Here is a 26050-nt window from a genome sequence, read left to right on the forward strand (position 1 = left end):
AGAATTGAATCTTTGATTTGGAATTTGCCTTGCTGGTAGGGATAAGAAGGAGATGTGTGGTGGCAGTGGTTATGATTCTGAACTATACTGTCATTGAGACTGGGAGTCAGATTGACTGCACAGAAAGCTTACCATGTGGACAGAATGTACTCCAGAGGGTAATCTTTAGAGAAAGCAAAAAGAAAACAATCATGATAAATACATCACCAATCTTAGCTTTTTATTAGGGTGGGGGGATTTGTCTTTTTATTTTTGGTTCTAAAAGAGACATTCAAAATCAAAATTTGAGTTAATGGGGCATATCAAAGCCTTGGTATACAGAAAGGTATTAGAGAATGATTCTGTGTAACAAAACTTCTTAATAATAAAGTGTTAATTTACCTGTAATTTTTAAACAACTTTAAGAGATTATGTAAGTATTTAGATTTTATGGTCATTTTAGTTTTTAAAAACCACATGAAATTGGATTGGTTTGATTTAATAAAAATGTCATGTGCTCGCTAGAATATTTGAAAGAGAACATATTCAAACTATAATCTGAATTATCTTTTGCCATACTATAAGGACTATGCCTGACTTTCAGAAGTTGCTCTCTAATCTTTTTTAAACTCGTATTAAATGTTTTCAAGGATTCTATTTTAAAAGACATTTGATCATGGTTTTTACCCCTAAAAGAAATATCTTTCTTGAATTTTATTCTCTGTGCCTTTTTCATTATACTTACCTTTTAGGTCTCATGAGAAAATTAAAACACATTTTAATGATTTCTTTTGTTCTTTGGTTTTAAGTCTTTGTCTATTTACCTGGCCTTTTGCTTTACAAAATTTAATGAGGACTTGAAGAAAATAGCAGAGGTGAATGTTTTCTTGTTATGGACATATTATAAGCAAAGCATGCCACTGTTACTGTGCTTTGGCGTTGTGTCACAGCTTAACTTGGTTATTTTGAGGGGCACACACCATACTGCTTTACGACAAGACTCAGATTAAATTGTGAACTCAGAAGGGTCATGTGTTTGTTCACACCCTAAAATAAGGGAATTGCTTGGATTAAACACAGAGAGGTTCTAGTGATAGAACAAATTAGTTACCTGACATTTCAGAGGCCATCTGATAAGGATTTTTGCAGGTAACCTACTTGTGTGCTGAGTGCCCCTAATAACCAGGGCATTATGAAGAGGCATTGGGCACGTTAACTTAAAACTTTTTTCTTTTTTAGGTCCACAACTCCCAGGCCTGTTGCAGATCTCCAACTCCTGCTTTGTGTGACCCCCCAGCATGCTCTCTGCCGGTGGCATCACAGCCACCACAACATCTTTCTGAAGCCGGGAGAGGGCCTGTAGGGGTAAGGAGAATCCCGTTTTTAAAAGCTATCAATATTTTATATCCCATAGGGTATAAAATAGGAATATTACCTCCCTCCCCAGAGCCCCTTTAAAAATGTGCTGTATTGTATGTGTTTTTAAAGGAGTAACAATTACATACTTGCACAGAGGAAGGAAAATACGGGACTTGCCTTACCCCTCTAGGACAGTTCCAGAAGATAGTGGGGTTTTGGTGATAGGGTATTTTGGCACCAGCAGAGAGCATGCTGGGCTGCTGCAAGGAGCAGGAGCTGGCAATCAGCAGCGAGTATGGATGTTGGCAACTGAAATGGGGAATAAAGGGGGTAAGTTTGAGTCCAAGTGTGGAATGTTCATTTCTTCAGGCTTATTGGGACTTATGGCCCATGAATCTAAACTGTGTGGGTGATGTCCTCTTAGGTGACATTTGTAGAGTATTGCTTAGAAATAGTGAGGATTTTTTGTAATGCTAGATATAGAATATATAGAATAAACACTTCAAAAGACTTGGATTGGGGTATAGTTGTACTTCTTACAGCTGTACTCTAATTCCTCTGTTACCTGGTGATAAGTTAGGATGTGTGGAGTGCAGTTGGATGAAATGAATAGTGCTTTATGTAGGAAAAATCTTGCCTTTCACGAAAGCTCTGTACACCTTTTATGAAATCTCTGCATACACTTGTCTTCCTTTTCCTTCCATTAGGAGGATTTAATGGTAAAATTTCCTGAAGGATAGGTATTTACTGTATACCCAAGACTGCCAAAAATCACTAAAGAAGTTTAAGACCTGTCTCTGTCTTATATGTAATCTGATTGTGGGGCTCAAATTTGTATTCCAGAAACAATTAGAAGATAATACAGACAATAACCATACCCCTCTCTCTATATATAAAATGTAAGATATGTTAATATCTAATGCATTGTTAAATATAGTGTACACTATTAATATCTTGGAACTAAGAAAAGGGAGTGCTCCAAATGGGCTATAGCAGTCGGGAAGTTTTGTGAAGGTAGGTTTTGAGGAGCTAGGTATAGTTTTGACGTTTCAGTTAGAATAGGGTAGGCTGAATGGGGGAGTCTTCCAGATACAGGTCTGCCTGTCCCTATAAGCAACCCAGGCCATGAGCTTGATGAGTCTAGGAGCTGTAAAAAGACCTATAGGATGCCAGTGGAAGACAACAGGTTAGTGGGTCTTAGGAGGCAGAGATGGAGGTGTAAAATGGAGCCAGATCTCAGAGGAACGTAAAAGTTAGACAAATTAAGGTTTTATCTAGTAAATGGTAGAGAGCTTTTGTAGCCCCATGCTTACCCAGGCAGACTTGCTAACCACTGCTTAAGAATATTCACTAGGCAGCAATACGCAATGTGGAATGGGAAAAGACTATAGAAGTTCCAGTTGTCAGGTTAGGGCTGTTGCTGTCCAGGCATAAGGTGAAGAGGATCAAGACCGTGGAGATGGGATATTAATAATTGTAACAGAATCAGGAATGATTGTAACAACAATAACACCATGTTTATATAGCCGCCAGGATATTTAACAAGAATTAGATGAGAAAAATGTTTCACATTATGGGAAGTCTTTTAATTCTTGAAATAATAGCTATTGACAATGGCCAATGACAAATAGCAGAGTCCCAACTTGAATAGTGCTACCTGCTTTTAGAGCTACAGCATTTACCACTTATCATCTTATCTCAGTATATAAGACATGATAGTTTCTTGCTTTATTCTCTAATCTGGTCAATGTGAATATCATTTAGACTGTTTGATTTATAATACCCACTAACTAGGATTTGCTTCATGGATTTTAAATTTTACCTGTAACAGCACTGATTTTTTAGTAAGCTTTATATTAATATTAGTGATTACCAGTATTTATTTTTCAACAGTAAAAATATTTGGGTCCTAGTATATGTGGGTTTGAAAGGAATCTGTAGTAAGTTGATGAATCTTCTTTTAATCAAGATGTTGCTGCATAGAGCTAATTTTATTGATTGTTCTTCAAAGACACTTTGTACTGCCAGAGTCATTTTAGCTGGCTCTGAATTGGATCCTGTTGGCACAGACCCCCTTGTGCATCACTTGTAAATCCTGCTACCACACAAATCTAATACAGTGCAATAAGAGAGTTGCAGGGGGAAGTTTTGATTACAGGGTTGCAGACAATATCATTAATGCTTCTTGCCATGGTATACCAGATGTCTTCCCTAATAGACTATTTTTATTAATTTAGTTTTTATAGTATAGCATTGATTGCATCTCATAATTTAATTTCCTTCAGGTATATATTGATGGTCTGTATTTCCATACTAGTAGTAGCATACATTCATATGGTTAAATTTTATCAATTTTAACTTATCTGTTCATTTTTTTTTTAGGTATCTTTGATGGGAAGGCAACATTTTTACTTATTACTGGGAATCTGTTGGCTTGGATATTTTCAAGCTCACTGGTAGCGTTGGGGTGGTGAGGGAGGTAAGAAGCAAAGAAGACCTTGCCCAAATTCTGCCTAGACTGGGCAGAGATGATTTTTCCCCTCAACTGCTTGAAGGTATCAGGTTAAACACAAACTACATGGGAGCATACCAGATTTTTTCTCCAAAACAGCATAGGTGTAACCATTTAAATGGACTTAAAATGCTCATTTATTTCCCTTGTAAAGGCTGTGACTCTGCTGGCTGTTGCTTCCGGTGACTGTATCTATACTCATCCTCCCTGGGAGGTCAAGGGCTAGTTGGTGGTATTTAGTTGTTTAGGGTTTTTGTTTTTCAGCCATTACTTTTTGTGTGTCTAAGACCTCTGGGTGATTGGCCAACACACTTAAATAAGATAGTTCTGTCATAGTGGATCGAGCTGTTTTATTTAATTAAATATATTTTACCACTAGTTTTATTTTTGGTGCATTTTCCTTCAGAGAATATTTTTTTCCCTCCCTCTTCTTTTTTTTTTTTTTTTGTATAACATAAGACTACTTAATTAAACATTTGTAACTCCTAGTTTACTCACTTGTTAAATGGATATAATATTGCCACCTTACCGCAAAGGGTTGTTGCAAAAATTAAATGAAATAACTAAATTGTTTAGCATAGTACTTAGTATATGGTAAGCATTATCCTTTTATCACCTAATACTTTTGAATTTTACAAACATTGGTTTTAAATAGTTTATTAGGTGTTTAGACATTCTTAATGAGGTCCAAAGGCCCCTAGGTGGTCTCTCTGAATTTAACTTCCTGAAATTGCATGTAAAGTCATATTCATGCATGTACATATATATGTGCACTTTTTTTGAGAGAGGATCTATACTTTTCAATCATGGATGCTAATTAGTAAAGGTATTGAATACATAAAAAATTTAAATTAAAAGCTGCTGCTCTATAAAGAGTTTGAGTTACTTTGTTTTTATTGTCTTTGCAGTCCGTCATTGAAAACCCAATCAGTCACCTCTTTATTAAGGAAGTAAACTAACATAGAGCATTTACATTGTGCTCAGGCAATCTGCTACTTTTAATCTTCACTACAATCTGTGATATTCCATTTTTTAGGTAAGAAAACTTCAGGTCCATTTTTACATAAAATACTTCCTTTTGTAAGCAACAGGATTGAGGTTTAAATCAAGGGAACCAACTCTGGCCTTGGATAGTCTTCGTTGCTTTCAGTTCTAGATGGTCCCTGCAGTGGTACCTCAACTTTCCTAGGGAGCTTCCTGCGCTAACAAGTTGCTCATTCACTTTGCATGCAGAGTCGTTAGATATTTCTGCCACTAAGAGATGTACAGGTTACCCTTTTCCCTGAATAAACATGCAATGGCATTAGTACTATGGTGACTTTCTTTTTTAAGTTTTAAGCTTTCTATTGTATGTGTATACATAAAAAAAACCCAAATACATGACTGACAATTTCCCATTTTAACTACATTCAGGTGTACAATTCAGTAGTATTAATTACACTTACAAAATTATGCTACGATCACCTAGATCAATAACTCCAACTTTTTCATCACTTTGTTTAGAAAAGTGATGTTTAAATAGCATGATCAACAGCTACTATGAATTCCTATTTCATTCATCTTAATGGCATGTATGTACACTTGAGAAATAATTCCTGTAGAACTTTTCTTTGGGATAGTTTTGGTCTCTGGTAAATCTTATTCCATTTAAGAATTTGGACTTTATATTTCCCTTGGAGCAAATTCACTCCACCATGCATATCAGTCCTCTCTCATTGCAGAGAGCAGAGATCTAGTGCCCAGCAACAGGGGTTGCTTTTACCCAAATCCATGCTTAGTGAGAGGCAGTGCTGGGCCCAGAAACACAGTCTTCTGGGTCGCAGGTCAGTGCTCTTTCCACTGCCCCACACTACCTTCCTTAACCCATGAGGGTATTCTTTGGCTGGCCTATGTGATAATACCACTTACTTTTAAGACCAAGAATGATTTGCTTAATATGAAGTTGAAACTTTTGTCACTGTCTCTCAAACTAGTGTTAAAACAGTGTTCATTTTTGCTTATGGAAGGCATTTTCATTACTTTTTAATTAAACAAAATTTTTTAAACTTTATTTTTAAAGAAGTTTTAAATTACAGAAAAGTTACATTGAAAGTATAGGGGATTCCTATATACCCAACTCCCTCCCCTTCTCACATTTCCTCCTACTAATAACATCTTAAGTGAATGTGGTACATTTGTTACAATTGATGAACAAATATTGAAGCATCACTACTAACCATGGTCAATTGTTTACATTATGGTTTAAATGTTATACTGTACAATTTTGTAGGTTTTGACATAATGTATAATGGCCTGTATCCATCACTGTAAAATCAGGCAAAACAATTCCAATGCCCTAAAAATGCCCTATGTCCTACCTGTTCTTCCCTTCTCTCCCCTTAGAACCTCTTTTTTTTTTTAAAGATTTATTTTTATTTATTTCTCTCCCCTTCCCCTTACCCCCGCACCAGTTGTCTTTTCTCTGTGTCCATTCGCTATGTGTTCTTCCGTGTCTGCTTGTCTCTTTTGTTGTTGTTGTTGTTGCATCATCTTTCTGTGTCAGCTCTCCATGTGTGCGGCGCCACTCCTAGGCAGGCTGGACTTTCTTTAATGCTGGGCGGCTCTCCTTACGGGGCGCACTCCTTGTACATGGGGCTCCCCTACGCAGGGGACACCCCTGCATGGCACAGCACTCCTTGCGCACATCAGCACTGCACATGGGCCAGCTCCACATGGGTCAAGGAGGCCCTGGGTTTGAACCGTGGACCTCCCATGTGATAGGTGGATGCTCTATCCATTGAGCCACGTCCGCTTCCCTCAGAACCTCTCTTAACCACTACCTTTATATCAGTTCTTCCTTTACTACAATAATAATAAGTCTACTTTTGGTCTGTGGCTGTATTCCCCCCCATGTTTGTTCATTCCTCTCTTTTGAGGATTTTCGAATGATGCTGCCCACTCTTCTTCAGATTGAGAGGGAGCTTAGATCTTATGGCGCAGGAACTGCTTTGCTTGCAGTTGTAGATAATCTTTGTTTTTTGGGATGAGGGTTGTCCATCATCCTTGTTTTGTTAGTTTTTCTGGTAAGTCTGATGAACTAGAGAGTAGGTGTCGGCTGCAACCCTGCTTAGATTCAGGTCTCAACCGGCATATGAACAGACCAAAGATTTAAGTCTCTGGGACATATATTTAATTTCTCATTATTAAGTATCTTTATTTTTTTGAGGTACTGGAGGCTGGGGATTGAACCCAGGACCTGTATGTGGGAACCCAGTACCAAGCACTGATTCATATCGGTTTCCCTGAGTTGGTTCCTTCATTTGTTTTTTTTTTTTCAGGAGGCACTGGGAACTGAACCCGGGGCCTCCCATGTGGGAAGTGGGGAGCTCAGCTGTGTGAGCTGCATCAGCTTCCTTAAGTATCCTTTGTAATGCTCATACTTTTCATACTTGGGTCTTCTGTATCATTTAAAATAATTAAAAGCAGAAAAATTTATTATAAAATGCTGTTTCAGAAGTTAAGCAGATTGTTATTTCTTATCAGTTTGTTGAGTAAGAAGAACTCTATAATCTGGTTGCTTGTTTAGCTCTTGTATTAGTCAGCCCAAGGGGTGCTGATGCAAAATACCAGAAATTGGTTGGTTTTTATAAAGGGTATTTATTTGGGGTAGGAGCTTACAGTTACCGGTCCATAAAGCATATGTTACTTTACTCACCAAAGTCTATTTCCACGTGTTGGAGCAAGATAACTGCTGACGTCTATGAGAGTTCAGGCTTTCTGGGTTCCTCTGGGCTCAGCTCCTCTGTTTCCTCCACAAGGTCAGCTGTAGACCATGAGACTCTCTAGGCTTTGCCTCTTTCCACAAGCTCAGCTGTAGACTATCAGGCAAACGGCTCTGTCTCTTTCCCTATGGCTCCAGCTTCAGCATCAAACTCCAACATCAGAAACTCTCATCTCTGTTCTTTTATCTGTCCTAATCATATGTCCTAATCATAACTCAAGTCACACCCAGGTTACAGATCAGATTATAAACATAATCCAATATCTGTTTTTGAAATTCATAACCATATCAAACTGCTACAGCTCTGTAGGAATTTCTGAGGATAAACTGCTTTTTCAGTATTTACTTTGGCTTCCCCTGCTGATAATAAGATATACCAGATAGAACCATTGAGAGATATCAGAGATACTGCCCTTTATATTTGATTGTAGTGAAAGGTAATAAAATTACTGACTTCTCAGAAGAATTGCTAACCAAATACAGAGATTAATCCAACTAAGTTAAATGAAAGATGATTAATAGGTGTTGAATTTTAACATAGCAAATTGAAGAAACTCTTTTTTTAAAAGATTTATTTATTTATTTAATTTCCCCTGGTTGTCTGTTCTCTGTGTCTATTTGCTGCGTCTTGTTTCTTTGTCCGCTTCTGTTGTCGTCAGCGGCACAGGAAGTGTGGGTGGCGCAAAATATGGAACGCTTCACGAATTTGCGTGTTATCCTTGCGCAGGGGCCATGCTAATCTTCTCTGTATCGTTCCAATTTTTAGTATATGTGCTGCCGAAGCGAGCACTGAAGAAACTCTTAAAACACCCTGTGGACCTTAATTGGGAAACCCCACACTAAAATTAGTGAACCCAATTCCCTGCTGCCAGTTCAGTTTTTTCTCCTGGAACAGTTGTTTCTATACCCCTCTCTCCCTTGAAATCTAATTGTTAGTAATTTTTATTCTTATGGCTGTCTTTCCTCATATTCATCTTCTCCTTTTTCCAAACAGGAACATCAATCCATATTTTCAGAAAACAGATTTGAAGAATTCTGTAATTTTATAACTTTCTAAATTTAGGTAGTCTTTTTGTTACAACAGGTCTATAGAAGACTTACCAGTCCCGTTAAAGTTTTATTGCACTTCCTTTTCTTTCAGGGATAGTGCATTACTCTTTGTCTTTCAGTACTATTTATGTCTTTCAGCCCTGTTTTCATTGAAAAATATGTAAGCAAACATATGGAGCCTCCCAAGTTTTACAAGTTCCCAGAATTAGGTTTACAAAATATAAATTGTCAAGGACATTTTAGCCCCTAGAAATAGAGTTTACAGTTTGTTTTTAGCCTAACTTTGTTTTGTGGTCCTAAATGCTTTTAGTGTTACCCTCCTGGCTTTAGGATCTGAGTTCTTTCAGTGGCAATGTCTGTTTTAAATATCAAGATTTTGAGTGGAAGAGGAGATGATACTCTTTCTTAAGGGTACCAAAGTTTTCCTAGGAATTAAAGGGAATTTTAATAAAACTGAAATTGATTAAAAATTTTTCAGAGTCTGTGGTAGTGATTATGCCTCAGGCCTGGAAGTTGGCATTTTCTCTTATCTTTGATCTTATATAGTACCAGTAGATTGGATGTCAGGTATTTGTTATTTTTTTCCTTTTCATTTTATTTTTTAAAAAATGAATGTTTCTCTAAGTGAATATCTGAGAGGAAAAAATCTTAGATCCTTGGACTGTGTATAGCTTTTATATCCATTTTCAGGAACTGGTATCACATTTTCAAGAAACTGGCTGTCTAAAGGGAGAGAAGTTTGCATATCTCCATCCTTTCAGCAAATATAGAGTTGCTTTTCCTCCATCTGCTGACTTCCCTCTCATCTCACTGAAATGGATATTTGTCAGCTTTATTACTTAATGGCTAAAGTAATCAAAAGGTTTATGAGAACTGATAACTGAAACTACTTGCTGGATTTTTATTAACGTTTTTTGTGAATTTTGCATGTACATAAAGATTTGATTGTTCTCAGGGGTATCCCAAATTTTTATTCCTTGGTAATTTAAAAATATACGTCAACTGGTACTTATCCTACCCATTAGTAAATTTCATTGATAACTTTTGTTCTTTTCACTTAATTTCTAGAAAGGTAGATTGGGAAATTTTTAAAATTTAGAGTCTTCTGAATTTTTCAAAGTGAGGTCTAGGTGTATTTTTTAGGTAGTTGGAATTATAATAAAAATGTAGTTTGATTAATTAAAATTAGTAATGTCATATCCCTGTACCTGGGTACACTGAAAAGGACATTCAGGGCCATGATTATATCATATTTTTTAGGGCAAAGAATTATATGTAGGCTAAACCTTTCCTTTATCTTGATCTTTGAGTAGAAAAGACATCTTGGCATAGCCAAGACAGATATATTGCTGAGTTATTTTGAATCTCTAATTCCAACCATATTATATTGTACTTGACTGGGAAATACTTGAATACTGGCTTCACTTATGTAATGTAAAAGTGTGTGGTCTTTAATGATTTAGACAAGTTTATATCCTGGCTTCAATAATAAGAATCAGTCTACAGCCTGTTAAAAATAAGTAGGAAAGTATTAATTTACCCTGTTTTTAAAGAGAATAGCAGTATGTTTTCTTAAATTATTTAGAGATACAGTTATGTTGGCTGGTAATATTAAATCTCTTAGAAGAGATATTCTGGGACAATTTCATATTGACTCGGTAAGATATCTCCGGCTGTATGAGTGACAAATGCCTTTATTGAGAAATTTTTAGTTGTTGTTAAATAAGGTAAACCTCAATTCAGAGCTTGTTTTCTGGATCCCTGTTAGAACACTGCCCTACTATTTAGCACAGAAATGAATGTCCATGTAGTAGATGAAGAGAGGTTAGAAGTTGTGTAATCAGTTGTTTGGACCTCAGGATGCATTTCTCCATAAGCATAAATAGGTTTCCTGGCAAGTCCATCATGTTAATTTGAGCTTATAACATAGCAAAATACAGAAAGACTTTGACTTCTATATCACCATCTACAGATATATAGACATCTTCCTTTCTTCAGGTAATAATTCCTTAGTTATTATGACCTGGGATTCCTTCTTAGCACCCGCCTCCCCCCCCCCCCCAACAAAACTGGAAACCGTCTGAGGAGATGGCAAGTGCTGGCTCTCTGCCTGCCCTCTCCCTCACATGCCTAGTTTTAGGTCCTCATTTTTTCCCATTTTCTATCCCTTCTTCCTCCTCTTAAAAAGTCTCAGCCCATTATCCATTTTGGTGGGGGCTTATTTTTTAGCCTTTTATTTGGAAATAACTTCAAACTTACACAGAAGTTGAAAGAATAGTACAAAGAGATCTGCCTTGTATACCCTTCCTCAGATTCCCTTATTCCACCCCCCTGCTGTTTTGCCGTGTCCATTGGCTGTGTCATCTTCTGTATCTGTTTCTCTTTTTGTCTTCTCATCTTTCTCCTCTAGGATTCACTGGGATTTGATCCTGGGGACCTCTGATGTGGAGAGAGATTCCCTGTCAATTGTGCCACTCAGTTCCTGGTCTCTCCTGCGCTTCACCTTGACTCTCTCCTTCATCTCTCTTTTGTTGCATCATCATCTTGCTGCGTGACTAATTGGAGTGGGCACTGGCTCACCACGTAGGCACTCAGCTTGCTGTAAAGGCACTTGGCTCACTGCACGGGCACTTGCGCAGGCACTCAGCTCACTGTGCGGGCACTAGGTCACCACGTGGGTGCTCAGCTCCCCATGTGGGTACTCCCATATGGGTACTTGTGTGGGCACTTGGCTCACTGCGCAGGCACACTTTCTCTTCTTTTTCACCAGGAGGCCTCAAGTATCAAACCCAGGTCCTCCCATATGGTAGGTGGAGGCCTTATCACTTGAGCCACATTCGCTTCCCAGAGTTACTTATTTTGAATGTTGATCACATTTGCTTTCTCTCCATATGTGTATATATATGTATATATTTGAATATTATATTTTTTCTGAATTAATAGTAAAATACAGACATTGTGCCCCTTTCCCCCTAAATACTTAAGTGTGTGTTTTGTAAGAACAAGGAGATTTCTTAAAAGATTTATTTATTTGTTTGTTTGTTTGTTTATTTCTCTCCCCTTCCCCCCCCCCCCCCCGCCCCCCCGTGTCTGTTCTCTGTGTCTATTTGCTGCGTTGTCTTCTTTGTCCACTTCTGCTGTTGTCAGCAGCACGGGAATCTGTGTTTCTTTTTGTTGTGTCAGCTCTCTGTGTGTGTGGCGCCATTCCCGGGCAGACTGCACTTTTTTTGCCCTGGGCGGCTCTCCTTAGGGGCGGGGCGCACTCCTTGCGCATGGGGCTCCCCTGCGCATGGGGCTCCCCTACGCTTGGGACACCCCTGCATGGCACGGCACTCCTTGTGTGCATCAGCACTGCACATGGGTCAAGGAGGCCCGGGGTTTGAACCACGGACCTCCCATGTGGTAGACGGACGCCCTAACCACTGGGCCAAGTCTGCTTCCTGTGAGATTTGTTTTTATAGACCATCTAAATCAGAAACTTTAACTGTGATAGAATACTAATCTAATCTACAAGCATTCAGATTTTGCCATATGTCCCAATAATGCTGTCTATAACCATTTGTTTTTCTGACCTAGGATCTAGTTTCTAAGTTGTTCACTGTCCTTTCACCTGGAACAGTTCTTCAACCTTTCTTTGGTCTTTCATGGCATTGGCATTTTTAAAGAAGTATAGGCCACGTTTTCTTTGTTTTTGTGTTTTGTTGTTGTTGATTGTGGTTTGTCTGCTATTTCCTTACCATTGAACTTAGGTTGTATGTTTTTTGGGCAGTAATATTGCATTATTGGTATTGTGTCCTAAGTGCCTCACATTAGGGGGCACATGATGTCAGTTTGTCACATTGGTGATAGTAACCTTGATTACTTGTTTAAAGGGGGTGTTGGCCAGGTCTCTACACTATAAAGTTACTATCTTTCCTTTGTAATTAATAAGTAATTTGTAGGGGAGACACTTTGAGACTGTAAATACCCCTCCATCAAATCTCACTAATATTAATCTGTTGATTATTTTTGCCTGATACACTGTGGTGATTGCAAAATGCCACTCATTTTTTACCCAAACTAGACTGCTCTGTCTCTGAAAAATAGATCAGAATCACCTACCATTAATTCATATGTGTGATTTTTGTCTTTGCTTACTGAATAAAGTGAAACGAATGGTAGGGGAGGAAGAGAACCTTTGAGTTGTCAAGGTATCTCTCATCACTAGCAAGACAAGGACTTTATTTTCTGTAGAAAAGAGGAAAATCCTGTGATGGTGTTTTGTTCCATTTTTTTAAGCTAAGGAGGAAAGAACTGTTGATCAGAAATAATAATAGATAACAGAGGTGGTAAAACACACACTTTTAAACATTGTCGAAATCATGGCATTAGTTTGAATCACATTAGGGACACATACAAGTTGTGGAATCCAGTTACTTAATCTCTAAGTCTTAGATTTTCAGTTGTAAAACCAGAATACATTTTTATTCCTTTTTTTAAAAATAAAATTTTCTTGAAGTGTATCATTCATACATGAACATATATAAACAATAAGTGTATAGTAAAAGTTGTAAACTTACAAAACTAACATGTATAGATAGCATCTTACAGGGCTCTCACACATCACCCCACCACCATCACCTTGCATTATGTGATACATTTGTTACGAAGTAGGAAATAGCATTGCCAAAATATTACTACTAACTATAGCCCATATCTTACTTTTGATATATTTTTCCCCCAACCCACCCAATTATTAACACCCTGTATTAGTAGTGTACATTTGTTATAGTTCCTGAGAGAATATTCTCATATTTTTCCTATGTTAAACCAGAATACTGATTTCAGTAGTTATTGAGTGAGGCCCAGGAGATTTCTTCAAAATTAAAAAAAGAAAGAAAGAAAAAGAAACCTCCTGACCCCGAGATTCTGATGGGGAGCCTCCCCAGTGAATGTTCTAAATACATATCTGATTATATTCTTTATAGGATGTAGAACTTTGTTTGAGTTCTGAGACTTCTTACCTTTCTCAAATGAACTTAAAAAATTTGTTTTTGTGGTACTCCCCTGTACTTAATTTCCTTCCTCCCACAATACACAAATTAGGTATATGCTTTATGTTTATAATCTTAATGCAGCTATAAAAGACAGTCTAGGTGAGCAGGTGTGGCTGAGGGGTTGAGTGCTTGCTTCCGTATTTGAAGTCCTGGGTTTAATCCCAGATACCTCCTTAAAACAAACAAAAAAACAATCTATAAGTTAATTTCAAACAAAATTACAAAATCATTCAGATACCAGCATTGATTCAGTAGGATGGGCGATGATGTTTTGTTGAAATAAAATACCCTTTTGTGACATAAATTTATTACTCATTTTGAGAGTCCGTATTATTTGGTGGACAAGTTGATGTATGACATAGGTAGTCTCCTGTGTTCCTTAAGTACTTATTTCTATCATTCTTTATTTTCGTTACTATTTTATATATCACTTTTCTTTACTATTCTTATCACTGTGAAGCCTTTATAATTGTAAGTGTAACTTGCTTTGGTATGACTTTGCCTTTATCAGGCACAAATGTACAAGTGGCATATTGGAGTCATCTTCTTTTCTTACCAGTTTGTGGTAGTTGCAGTAGCACTACTTAGTTACTTGTTTGTATACAAGCTTACTCAGAGTCAGTCACAAGATTCTAAACTCTGATAATGAAATGGTAAAATAGTAAATCCAGAAAATGAATGTTAAAAATTTTTCAAAAATACTTTAAACATTGTTTATATTACAGTTCACTTTTCTTCTGTACAGTTCTGTGGGTTTCAACAAATGTATAATGCCATGTATAAGATAAACATTGAAATGAAAAGAAATATTAGGTGTCTCTACCCTCCAGTCTTCTGTCCCAGTCTGAGACAGCCGGCATCACATATATGCTCTGGCTACTTTATAGGTTTTTCTTTGTGGGTAAGTTGAGAGAAGGGACTGTTTTAGTCATCTTTTTCTCTCCAGTATATAGAACATCCTGGCTTAAAGCACTTGCTCCTTAATCAGTGAAGTTAAATTTGCTTCATTTACAAGGCAAAAAAAGCACATTGACTTTTTTTCTTCTTTCTCTTTTTTTAGACATCAGATGAAAAGTTTTCCTTTTTTTTAAAAAGGAATATATTAAATGCAACAGTGGGACCTACAACACAAAGAATAGCTTTTAATAAAATCAAGAGAAAGATTTGGTCAATACTAGCCAGTAAAACCAAGTATGTATAATTTCATTTTTTAAAAGGAAGTAACCCTTTTTTTTTCTTTTTTCAAAGATTTATTTATTTATTTAATTTCCCCCCCTCCCCTGGTTGTCTGTTCTTGGTGTCTATTTGCTGCGTCTTGTTTCTTTATCCGCTTCTGTTGTCGTCAGCGGCACGGGAAGTGTGGGCGGCACCATTCCTGGGCAGGCTGCTCTTTCTTTTCACGCTGGGCGGCTTTTCCTCACGGGCGCACTCCTTGCGCGTGGGGCTCCCCCACGCGGGGGACACCCTTGCGTGGCACGGCACTCCTTGCGCGCATCAGGAATGTCTCTCCAATTTGCCTTCCACCTTCCATGCAAAGGACAGGGATTGGAACCAGAAGAGTAGTCTTGGCTACAGTTTTAAGCAATTAGGCATCGATAAATGACTTAAGTTTAGGTTTTTCTCTAAGTTTTGGATTTCTTAGGGTTATGTGTAGCTCATAAAAACATTATACATTAAAAACACGTGCATATAAAATTTTCAGCTAACATAGCATGAAGCAGCTTTATGCTTTCGTTTTCATTTTTTAAAGTTTTGATTTTTTCATTACCTTTTTAAAAAAAGATACATAGATTACATAAAATGTTACATTAAGAAATATAAGAGGGAAACGGACTTGGCCCAGTGGTTAGGGCGTCCGTCTACCACATGGGAGGTCCGCGTTTCAAACCCTGGGCCTCCTTGACCCGTGTGGAGCTGGCCCATGCGCAGTGCTGATGCGCGCAAGGAGTGCCCTGCCACACAGGGGTGTTCCAGGTGTAGCGCCGGTAAGGAGAGCCACCCAGCGCGAAAGAAAGCGCAGCCTGCCCAGGAATGGCGCCGCCCACACTTACCTTGCCGCTGATGACAACAGAAGCAGACAAAGAAACAAGACGCGGCAAATAGACACAGAGAACAGACAACGGGGGGGGGGGGGGGGGGGATTAAAAATAAATAAATAAATCTGTAAATCTTTAAAAAGAAATCTAAGAGATTTCAATGTACTGCCACGCCCCACCCCCACCCCCCGCCCCCGGTGTGGTCTACAGTGTTAAACATTGGCCTTTTGAATCTTTATTGGAGAGGATTGTACTGTGTGTGTGCTCTTAAGATTTATTTTATTTTTTTATTTCTTATCTCCCCCCCCCAGTTGTCTGCTCTCTTGTGTGCATTCTCTGTGTGTTCTTCTGTGTCTGCTTGGATCCTTGTCAGTGGTACCAGGAATCTATGTCTCTTCTTATTGTATCATCTTGCTGCATCAGCTCTCTGTATGTGTGGCCCCACTCCTGGGCAGGCTACACTTTTTTTTCACGCTGGGCGGCTCTCCTTACAGGGTGCACTCCTTGTGTGTGGGACTCCCCTACGCAGGGGACACCCCTGGGTGGCATGGCACTCCTTGCGCACATCAGCACCGCACGTGGTCCAGCTCATCACACGGGTCAGGAGGCCCTGGGCTTAAACCCTGGACCTCCCATGTGGTAGGCGGACGGTCTATCTGTTGAGCCAAATCCGCTTCCCTTTACTGTGTTTTTAAAACAGAAAAGTGGTTGGTTGCTGCACAGGAGGGATAGACATGTTGTGAGTTCTCAGGCTGCTGCCCTGATTGCAGCCTCTTAACAGTGAACTCTCTCTTGAAGCTGATTGGAAGGGAGCATTTTGCTGCACTACCATTAGGGCCTTCTGACGATTTGTAGTTTGAAAGGAAAGGTAGAAGGACCTAATCAGCCAGCTATAAAATGTCTTTGGTACTTCCATAATAGATGATGTATACATGGTGAACTTGGCCGTGAAGACTCTTGGGATTGTGGTACTTTGATCTAAAGGACATGGAAAGAATGCTTTGGGGTCAAATCTAAAGTCAAATTAGAAACAAATGGCTGACCCCAAGTCCCACCCCAGGTACTCCATGGCTGGCAGGTCTAAATTGCCTACAGCAACCAGGTAAAAGTCCAGTGACATCAATGGAGTTTTAGGGTGGAATTTTAAGGTAGGTAATCAGAGTGCAAATATTCTGTCAGGAATGAGAGCAGTTTGAGTTGTGCTTGATTCAGAACACATTGGCTTGTTTTCACTCTTAAGAAAAATTTAGTTTGAATATTTTGCTGGTATTCAGAGGTACGGAATATTCTTGAATTAGAATTACCACCAAATTTAATATTCAATAATTTTTCCTTGAAAGTTGGAGGACTTTCTGACTCTCTTTTGTTGCAATGGGGAAATAGTGATTGAGAAACATACTGCTTCTCCCTGAGTTTTCCTTTTGTTAGTAGCAGCTTCTTGGATATAGTAAAAGTATCCAGGGGAGTTAAGTGTGGCTCAGTGGTTGAGCACCTGCTTCGCATATGTGAGGTTCTGGATTCAATCCTCTGTATCTCCTAAAAACGTGTATGTGTGTGTGTATCCTCCACAGATTGCGGGATTGGCATATTATCATTATGTATGTGATTGAGTATAAATCTACTTTTGAGATTTTGAGCAGATTTGTTAACAAACAAGATAGAATGCACAAAGATAGGGTGCATTGTTGAATTGTCTGAAAAAAAAACTGAGCTGAAAATGATAATCGACAGATATGTTTAATCAACAGAACTTCAAATGCTGTGGTGTTACTGTGGGCTAAGTAGGGAAGGCACAATCATGAGACCAAGGAATCTTTAGAAATGGATGAGGAATGAAAGAATCTAAGGTGGCAGTTTTAAGGATTGCGTGCCAGGATAGGAACTGTGATTAAATTCCCAGATGTTGTCACTGAGCTGTAAGGATGAAGATAACACTCTCCTTCTGCTGAAAACAAAAGTCAATACTCCTTGATGGGCTAAATTATTAAAAAGAGCCCCACTTACAGTGTTTCATTATCTGGGATTTGCCTCAGCTGAGGATTGTCTGCAGTGTGGGGAGATTTGCTAGGCATTTCATATTAAAATTATTCAGTCTGAATCTCTTTTGATAATTCTCTTCCATTTTACAATGCTCTTGAATAGATTCACGATTTGCTTTTACCTAAGGAGTGTTATGCTTTTTGAGTTATTAAATAGAGGGTTGGACATGTAGGCACTTTCAAAAAACAAAACAAGACCTTATTTTTTGTTTTCTCTGTCTTGTAGTTGTGGGCAGTTGGCTAACAGATTACCTTATTAATAGCTTTAGCAAACATAAAATGCATTTGGCATATTACATGAACCTGACACATTGATTAATATACTCTGAATTTTATGTTTTTACCTTATGAAGAAAATTATGTAAGAAATTGGACTTTGTTTTGTAGTTTTTAGTCTAGAGGGTATTTTCTTAGGTGGCTGGTAGGATTTCAGTCAACAATTGACAAAGAAAGCAGTTCCATCTTGCCAGTCTCATGGAGGGGGCAAAGAAACTACCACTGTGCTAGTTCAGTGCTAGCCTAACTTGTCTGGGCATTATGTGAAGGCTTGGGAATAAAGAGCCTTCACAGATAATCCTTGGTCATTATCCACTAGGATGGGAGAAGTTATGCAGGAGGTACTGTCATGTGGAAGCATAGTTGGCCTTGTCAGTTGGACTGGCCCAATAGAAATATGCATAAAGTTTGAAGCCTTATGCCCTTCTACAGTCTGTGTGATGGAAGATAAGACTCTGTACATCAAAATTTCAGAATTGCTGGTATCATAAATTTATGTGCTTTTATAGAGCTATTTGTAAAATTATTTTTTTAAAAAGATTTATTTATTTATTTATTTATTTATTTATTTATTTATTTATTTATTTATTTATTTATTTATTTATTTATTTATTTATTTATATCCCCTATCCCCCCATCCCGGTTGTCTGTTCTCTGTGTCTGTTTGCTGCGTCGTCTTCTTTGTTCACTTCTGTTGTTGTCAGCGGCACGGGAATCTGTGTTTCTATTTTGTTGCTTCTTCTTGTTGTGTCAGCTCTCCATGTGGGCGGTGCCATTTTTAGGCAGGCTGCACTTTCTTTCGTGCTGGGCGGCTTTCCTTATGGGGCACACTCCTTGCTCTTGGGGCTCCCCTACACGGGGGACACCCCTGCGTGGCAGGGCACTCCTTGCACACATCAGCACTGTGCATGGGCCAGCTCCACATGGGTCAAGGAGGCCCGGGGTTTGAACCACAGACCTCCCATGTGGTAGGCAGATGCCCTAACCACTGGACCAATCCGTTTTCTGTAAAATTATTTTTAAAAATTCACCTTCAGGAAGAGCCTGGTCAACAGGACAAAGCCGTGTTAAAAGATGTTGGTCTCTGTAGCAGAATCATGAGGTGAGTCTAAAGAACAGTACAAAATCAAATTTTATTTCCCCAGAAAAATGATCAGATTTAAACATCTTTTTCTTTATTTGTGTGGGGAGAGGGTTGAAAAGGAAGAGACTTTAGTGAAGAAAAGGTAGAAAGGAGAGATCCTTGAAAATGATGTGGTTGGATTCCAGTAAAAAAGGATCGACATGGTTTACATGCATGGGATCCAGCCACTGTGGGTGCCCACCGGTCACAGAGAGGTTCTGGTGTGTGGTGAAGCTTACCCGAGGGAAGCAAACCCCATGCCAGGTTGCATTATAAAGAATTGATGGCAAAATAGGTGCTGCTTCTGCCATAGTGTACTCCTCCCAGTTCTGTCCTTAACTACCGGTGATGAAAGCCTCATGCAGACAGTTATTTTATCTTCTGTGCTGCCTTTCTTTCCACGTGGCCTGTTCTCTTGTTGTGCTTTTTGCAGTGTATTGTGAGGTGCTTGTTTCTTGTTTCCCCTACCAGATTTATACCTTCTACCTTCCTGTCTGGTCCATTTTGGTTGAATGAATAGGTAAAGGACACAGGTGGTGGTCTGTCTAGGAGTGAAAGAGAGGTGGCCTTACAACAGGCTGCTGGTTTGCTGAACATTTAAATCCCCATGGGGAAGTCTTTAGAGTACACATTTGTGTCCTGCCTAGTAATTTGGAAAACAAAATTTAAGTTTTTCAATTTGTTTTATTAAGTTGGTTTGAGAGCAATTGAAATTCTGAGCATATTGCTTTATGTGAAAGAAAGAGACAATAATATTGACAGTTTATATTTTGGGGAGAAAGGCAGAAGCGCTGAGCCTGAGACAACCTTTGGTCTTATTTCCTGCCTGGATGAAATGACACCTTCCTGCTGTTTCTTGAGGAAATGTAATTATCCGCACAATGACTGATGAATACCAAGCAGTTAGTTCAGCAGAGGATAGTTCTGGGAAGATGGACTGGAACACCATTAACAGGATTGCCCATTTAAGAAAAAAACCACTGAGATGTTTTACTTTAAAATTACAGTGAGGAAAGTGGATGTAGCTCAGGCTACTGAGCTCCCACCTACCACATGGGAGGTCCCTGGTTTAGTTCCTGGTGCCTCCTAAAGAAAATAACAGGCTGGTGCAATGGGTAGGCATGGCAAGCTAATACAAGATGATGAACAAAACACACGAGAAGAAAAACATAATGAGAGACCCAACTAACCAGGGAACAGAGGTTCCCAGTGCCTCCTAAAGAAAAATGAGCAAGACAGTGAGCTGATGCAACAAGCTGATGCAATGAGAGAGACAGAAGAAAAGAAAAACAATGAGAGACACAGCAAAGCAGGGAATGGAGGTGGCTCAAGTGATTAGGCACCTCCTTCCTATGTTGGAGGTCCCAGGTTCAGTTCCCAGTGCCACCTGAAGACACAGCAAGTTCAAACAACGAGAGAGTGGGGAGAAATAAATAAAGAAAAGAAATCTTAAAAAAAAAAAAAAAAAAAGCTGATTAAAAATTACAGTAAAACTCCCTTACTTTACAGATCTGATTACTGTCCAGATCAAATCGTGTCCTCCATATGTCCATTTAAAAAGGTACGGTGGCTCTCAATCCGAGTGACAGTCCGTGCTGCAGACTCTATTCCTTTCTTATGGTGGTAACCACATGACAGGGGTTTCTCTTGCTACATTGCAGGGTAAATTCCTTCGTATGTGAATATTTTGGTCATGAAATTTTAACACATTGATTTTTACTACATATTTTTTCTTTGGCTTTACTAATTTTGGGGCATTTTGTTTTAAAGACCTGGTTAAATGTGAAGTAACCTGGGTTTCTTTGAGAATTAAAATTTTTTAAAAAATTATCATTGGTACAGGTTTATGGTTAAGCACTTGCTAATCTACTAATGGAAGGAATGGAAGGTAAAACCTAGTTAACTTTCCTTTTTATTCATGGCTTGCTATGGACATCTTCTGTCATGTTTAGTAATGCTTTTGACTTTTAGGAATATTGAAGTAGAAATTTCTGTCTGGTCATTGTGGGGTGCTTGAACACCTTTAGATACTCTGCATCAGTAGTATCTCCAAAGATACATCATGGTATATCATAAATGTCTGAAGTTAATTCACTGGAGAAATACTTTTACTTATTCCAAATGGGTTTTCTCTATAAAGCAGATAAAATATCAGTGCACGTCACTCCATTTCTGTGTCATATTCTGACTTGTGTCTGGCATTAGTGGTTAGTGACATTTTTTGCTTAAGTCAGCTCTTTTCAAGGTAAATTCTTACATCTCATGAACTAGAACTGCTAAATATATCAAGGTGTTTAGAAAAGAAGACTCATTCCTGTCCGCTGACAGAGAAGTGCCATCTTTCTTCGTGCTGCTACTCAGCTGTCTGATTAATAACATTATTAACCATTGCCATATGCTTTTTGTACCTAAGAGGTGGCAGGCTTTTTCTGTAAAGGGCCAAATAATAGATATTTCAGATTGGTGGTCTCTGTCACAGCTACTCAACTCTGCTGTTGGTACAAAAGCAGCCACAAGCAATACGTAAGGAATAAGTGTGACTGTGTGGCTGTGTTCCAGTAAAACTCTATTTACAAAAATAGACTTGTGGGTCTCTAGTTTTTGACAGGTGCTAGTATAAAGTCTTATTATTCCCCAGAAAGGGTCACTCCAAAGCTTGCTTTCCTGTTTCACTATGGCCCCCTGCATCCCAAAAGATTGAGAGTGGGTTTGCAGAGTTAATGGTTTTTGTTTTTCTTGCCTACATTATTTTGAGCTGGTGAATCCTTCTTTTATGTATCTACATTTATATCTATAGCTATGATTTTATCTCCAATGGTTTTTGAACTGTACACTGGTAGAGAGGTTTCCTTGCGAGAACTCAGTTTCACTAATGATCCTTGGTAGTTTGATATTTAGAAAAAGTTAAATGTACATAAATAAAATAGATTAAAGTTCATTTCCTAATACTTCTTGCTTGTGTGTTTGTGTGTGTGTGTATTTAGGAATGTAGCAGTAAAATATTCAGATTAGCAGAAAGAGCCTTTTCTAGAGTTAGTTACTGATGAAATAAAATGTTTGGTACTCATACAGGCATAAAAAATTTGCTCAAAGAAAGATTAGTCCACAGTCACTGATTACATGGTTAACCCTAACCAGCATTTTTTAAATAACATGCCTTTTTTCACAAGGGTGCATCTTGGGTTGTGAGTGGGGGAGGCTCCTTGCCAAACCTTTCTCCTCTGTTGAAAGAATACTACAGAACTCATTTGATTGACAGTGGTTCACAGAAGTCTTGTTTATATGAAAGGTTAGGGCATTATTATTTGCAATTGTTTGGATAATGCTGTCATGTAATAATAATCTGTTTTTACCCAGATCCAATATTAATGTTTTAAATTTTATTTGAGACTAAGGTTTGAGGGTTTGTTTCATAACCTCCCCTAATGTGATAGGTATTATTTGCTCTTAATTTGTTGCTCTATTCCTGGCTAAATTATTTTAACTTGACTGTGATTTCTGTCCCTCCATCTCTTTTTTTGTTTTTAAGATTTATTTATTTCTCTCCCCTTCCCAGCCATTGTATGCTCTCCATGTCCATTTGCTGTGTGTTCTTCTGCATCCTGCTTGTATTATCAGACGGTGATGGGAAATTGCGTCTTTTTTGTTGTGTCATCTTGCTGTGTCAGCTCTGCTTGTGTGTGGTGCCACTCCTGGGCAGGCTATGCAGGGCAGCTGTCCTTGGGGGACACACTCCTTGTGCGTGGGGCTCCCCTACGTGGGGGTATCCCTGCATGGCATGGCACTCCTTGTGCGCGACAGCCAGCTTACTACATGGGTCAGGAGGCCCTGGGTACAGAACCTTGGACCCTTCATATGTTAGGTAGATGCTCTGTCAGTTGAGCCATGTCTGCTTCCCCCTCCATCTCTTTTCACAAATGCTTTATTTCTATTCTAAATGCAGGCTCCTTTCCCTGGGGCCTTTTAGGTCTGATTTTTTGTCTTCACTAGTTGACTGTGATATTTTTGTTGTATCTTTCTATCCAGTTGATTTAGTCAGCCAAAGGGGTGGTGATGCAATGTACCAGAAATCTGTTGGCTTTTATAAATGCTATTTATTTGGGGTAAAACCTTATAGTCACAAGGCCATAAAGAGTCCACCTCAAGGTTGGTTTCTCACCAAAGTCTGCTGCCACGTGTTGAAGCAAGATGGTGGGTGGTCTCTGTCTGGTCGCTCCTTCCTTCTTCTTCTTAAGGCTTTGTGGGCCCAGCTTCTTCTGACCTCAGCTATAGGCTGGCATAGGGCTCATCTTTCTACGTGGGGCCACAGGATCAAAGTTCTATTCTTTTCCATATCATAACAAAATTCTCTCCTCTGACATCTATGATGCTCTTTCTCTTTTCTCGTGTATGTTCTTCCTGTATGTCTTCTTGAGTGAGTATCTGTTTATATAACCCACCAAGGGGGTGGGGACTTAACCTGAGGTATACCCTAGTGATGTCCTTGAATCAAAGCCCTAGTCTTAATTTAATCAAGGCCATCTCAGCTGAATCTAACACAATCAAAGGTTATCATGCCCAGAGGAATGGACCAGTTTACAAACATAATAGCTCTTTTTGTAATTCATAAATAATCTCACACTGCCACACCCAGTGATATACACAGTTTGTGTAACTTGTTGTGAGTATATACCCTTTATTATTTGTATTTTGTGTATGTATGGTCATGACAAAGCTGAGAGGTGGATTCTTCTTGTCAAAAGAATACCCAGCTGGTTTCTGTTTTTAGTTCAGTACTTCCTAGTGTGTGTTACTTTAGGCAAGCTCTTTAATCTTTAAGGACATTAGTTTTCATATCTGTCAAATCTGGATAATACTTGTTTTGCTTACTGCATTCACAGAGTTATTCTCATTAGAATAAAGAGGGGTTATAGGGAAGTGGATGTGCCTCAAGAGATTGGGCTCCTATCTACCACATGGGAGGTCCCTGGCTTGGTTCACAGTGCCTTCTAAAGAAGAAAGTGAGCTGGTGAGATGGGCAGACATGGCAAGCTGACACAACAAGATGATGCAACAAGAGGCAAAAGAAGAAAAACATAGTGAGAGATACAACATAGCAGGGAACAGAGGTTCTCGGTGCTTCCTAAAGAAGATTAGCAAGACAGAGAGCTGATGTGACAGGCTGTCATGGCAACCTGGTGCAACGAGAGACACAAGAAGAAAAATAAACCAAAAACATAATGAGAGACACAAAAAAGCAGGGAATGGTGGCTTAAGCAATTAGGCGCCTCCTTCCCACATAAGAGGTCTCTGGTTGGTTCCCGGTTGCCTCCTAAAGAGACAAGGAAGAAATATAGACACAGCAAGATCAAACAGTGAGGGGGTAGAGAGAAAACAAAAATCTTATTTAAAAAAAAAAAGGGTTATAATATAGTGACTTGAAATCTTACAGTGATATGCAAAGGTAAGAGCATCAGTTGTTATTAGGATGGGATGTGTAATAAAAACCCAAATAACAGTGACTTAAAGTAAAAGTCTCATATAAAACAAGTATGCCATCCCATTTGGTAGGGTGGCATGATCCTCATGTATCTAGTCTCCTACTCTCTGCTCCATGTCTTTAGTGCTTGGTTTCCATTCTCAGGGTCACCTAATGGGCACAGATGACTGTTGGCAACTTCAGCCATCAGGTTCATGTTCTAGGCCCGCGTTACTTAAATCGTGGCCCAAGGACTGTATTTGTTACCAGTCTACCATGAGATAAACACAGAAACTGAAAATAACTGTTTAAAAACTTTTGTAGCCATTTGACATTGCTGTAGTATTTTATAAAAGTATGTGTCTGCAATGGATTGGTGGGAAGTGGGGAGGGAAGGAATGACTATTCCAGCACAGATACTTTGAGACCCATTGTTCTAGGCAGCAGAAAGTAAGGAGACACATAGGCAGAAGCCAAGTTAGGCTTGATTCAGAGATTTTCCAGTCGCCCTACTTAACAACTTCTTTTTATAAGCCTCTTGTCTGAGTTTTCCAGGCTGCTATGACAATTACCACATAGTGGATTGGCTTAAACAAAAAGAATGTATTGGCTCATAGTTTTGAGGGTAGGAAAAGTATAAAACTGAGGCACTAGCAAGGCAGTGCTTTCCCCTAATGCCTGTGACATTCTGGTGTTGGTTGCTGGTGGTTATTGGGGTTCCTTGGCTTATATCCCTGCCTCTATCACTTTGGTGATCTGCTCTCTTTTCTTTCAAGTTATGTTGAATTCCTGCTTCTTACTATCTTTGTGACTTTCTCTGACTCTTGGTTTTTAGTTTCTTACTTTTTATAAGGTCTGCAGTAATCTAGATTAAGACCTAACCTCATTCCGTTGGTCCACACCTTAATTTTAAATAGCTTCTTCAAGAGATTGTATTTACAGTAAATTCACAGTCACAGGAATGTGGATTAAGATTAAGAGCATGCAAGCTTCATAACTTGTCTTTTTTTTTTTTTTTTAAGATTTATTTTTATTTATTTCTCTCCCTACCCCCACCCCAGCTGTCTGCTCTCTGTGTCCAGTCACTGTGTGTTCTGTGTCCGCTTCTATTCTTGTCAGTGGCACTGGGAATCTGTGTCTCTTTTTGTTGCGTCATCTTTCTGCGTCAGCTCTCCATGTGTGTGGTGCCACTCATGGGCAGGCTGAACTTTCTTTTGCGCTGGGCGTCTCTCCTTATGGGGTGCACTCCTTGCACGTGGGGCTCCCCTATGCAGGGACACCCCTGCGTGGCACAGCACTCCTTGTGTGCATCAGCACTGCACACGGGCCAGCTCCACATGAGTCAATGAGACCCTGGGTTTGAACTCTGGACCTCCCATGTGATAGGTGGATGCCCTATCCATTGAGCCAAGTCCACTTCCC

The 26050-nt window shown here is 39.0% G+C and overlaps 1 protein-coding gene and 1 non-coding gene across 15 annotated transcripts in view; one reads left to right on the forward strand and one right to left on the reverse strand.

Moving 5' to 3' along the window:
- RERE (arginine-glutamic acid dipeptide repeats) overlaps nucleotides 1-26050 on the forward strand; it is a 517403-nt gene that overhangs the window by 252337 nt on the left and 239016 nt on the right. For 10 of the 14 annotated variants that reach the window (XR_011649764.1, XR_011649765.1, XM_004481866.5 and 7 more), the window contains one exon: nucleotides 1219-1344. The exons of the other annotated variants lie outside the window; for them this stretch is intronic. Coding sequence is in view for 8 of the 10 variants with exons in the window: in XM_004481866.5 (XP_004481923.1) it covers nucleotides 1219-1344 (126 nt within the window). In the remaining 2 variants the exon portion in view is untranslated. The remainder of the gene's footprint in view (nucleotides 1-1218; nucleotides 1345-26050) is intronic. 14 annotated transcript variants of the gene reach the window in all.
- LOC111761485 (U6 spliceosomal RNA) lies at nucleotides 8293-8400 on the reverse strand. The gene has a single exon (XR_002794835.1). It is a non-coding gene; the product is annotated as a U6 spliceosomal RNA (small nuclear RNA).

This window comes from Dasypus novemcinctus, chromosome 9 (assembly GCF_030445035.2).
Source record: "Dasypus novemcinctus isolate mDasNov1 chromosome 9, mDasNov1.1.hap2, whole genome shotgun sequence".
NCBI classification, from domain to species: Eukaryota; Metazoa; Chordata; class Mammalia; order Cingulata; family Dasypodidae; genus Dasypus; species Dasypus novemcinctus.